The 1,487-nt window shown below is 37.8% G+C and overlaps 1 protein-coding gene across 3 annotated transcripts in view; it reads right to left on the bottom strand.

The window, feature by feature from the left end:
- Nucleotides 1-1,487, bottom strand: part of LOC101853652 (zwei Ig domain protein zig-8) — a 118,406-nt gene that overhangs the window by 3,864 nt on the left and 113,055 nt on the right. For all 3 annotated transcript variants that reach the window (XM_035973026.1, XM_035973025.1, XM_013089455.2), the window contains one exon: nucleotides 185-208. In XM_035973026.1, the coding sequence (XP_035828919.1) occupies nucleotides 185-208 (24 nt within the window). The remainder of the gene's footprint in view (nucleotides 1-184; nucleotides 209-1,487) is intronic.

The raw sequence follows: 1,487 nt of genomic DNA, 5'->3' as shown, positions 1-1,487 counted from the left end.
CTGTCTGTCTGTCTGTTTGTCTGTCTGTCTGCCTGTCTGTCTGTCTGTCTGTCTGTCTGTCTGTCTGTCTGCACCTCTCTCTCCCTCTATCTCTCTCTCTCTCCCTCTCTCTCTCTCTCTCTCTCTCTCTCTCTCTCTCTCTCTTTCTCTCTCACTCAGAAGTAAAATTAGACTTAATTCTCACCTCTTTTAACATTTGTCGTGTCAGCTGAGGAAAGAAATTATAAGAAGCCCAGGTTAGAACACAGAATCTCAACAGAACAGTTGAACTAAAAAAAGCAACTACAGACAAAAATTAAAAGCTCATTTTTTAGAATCATAAAGTGGTATTCCCCCACGCATTTTTTTTTTTTTAGCCTTTTGATTTTAATTCTAACAGATTGCCTTCCTAAATACAACAGACCAGTACCAGTTCACCCCGTTACTGAAAAAAGTTAATGTCTGTTTTAAATCATTCATAAATGCTCCTTCTTTTCAATACGAATTTTCAAGCCATTGAACCTAGACATTTTTGACAGAACCCGACAGTCTGCGTTAGTAAAATTATATTTTTTATGCCCTCAGACGGCATTCTAACATAGACTTTGTCCCTGTGTGAAATATTTTCATGAACATCATTATCAAGGTTTCCGCTATTTAAGAAACGATATTTTTCTTTTCTCATAGAACTGAGTCTGGAACGTGTCCTTAACGCTGGAGAGAATAATATTCTTCGAAACGTATGAGACTTTATTACTTAAAAAACCTACTCGTTGGGCCCTCCGTCAGCTGGTGTGGTAACACACTAGACGTGGCACCAATAACCTCGGACAAACACTCGAGTTCGGAGTGAGGAGTTTTATTGCCTGGGCTAGCGTAAAAGAATTAAGTATTTGAAGCCTCCCATTCTGGTCCTTCCAGACACGCTATTTTGAAGTACAACAATATACGTTTTTTTATTCACGAAGATTTTTCAATTCTGTTTTCTTTATCTGAAGCTATATAAAGTCCAGCAACTACATGTGTACTAAAAGTATGCAAATTCGTGTGACTGATTTGTGTAAGATGGTTCAAAATGTGCTCCGATATTGACTTTGGTCGGCTGCTGATCGGGCATATCCGTCCACTGCGTCCTTAAAGGGTTAAAGCCAATGGGTTCCTGTGGCTCTCCACACTTCATAAAAATAGCTTGCTCCGATTAAAATTAGAGGGGAAAACTGCAAGTCATTTAATCACATCGCTCTCCATACTTAATAAAAATGGCTCTCCCCGATTAAAAATTAAAAATAGAGGGCTAAACTGCAAGTCACCTTATCACCTTAATTAAACGAAATGTGTTGAAATCTTCATCACAACACCAGGTACGATACACATGACTCATACTATTAGCTTGCAGTTCAAGGTTTTAAATAGGATTTATACTAAGAGATTGCTTGATTGATAATAATGATCATTATCATCATCATCATCATCATCATCATCATCATCATCATCATCATCATCATCAT

The sequence above is a fragment of the Aplysia californica genome, unplaced genomic scaffold (assembly GCF_000002075.1).
Source record: "Aplysia californica isolate F4 #8 unplaced genomic scaffold, AplCal3.0 scaffold00955, whole genome shotgun sequence".
Classification (NCBI taxonomy): Eukaryota; Metazoa; Mollusca; class Gastropoda; order Aplysiida; family Aplysiidae; genus Aplysia; species Aplysia californica.
The sequence above is the reverse complement of the archived record's forward strand: the minus strand, read 5'-3'. Positions and strand labels throughout refer to the sequence as shown.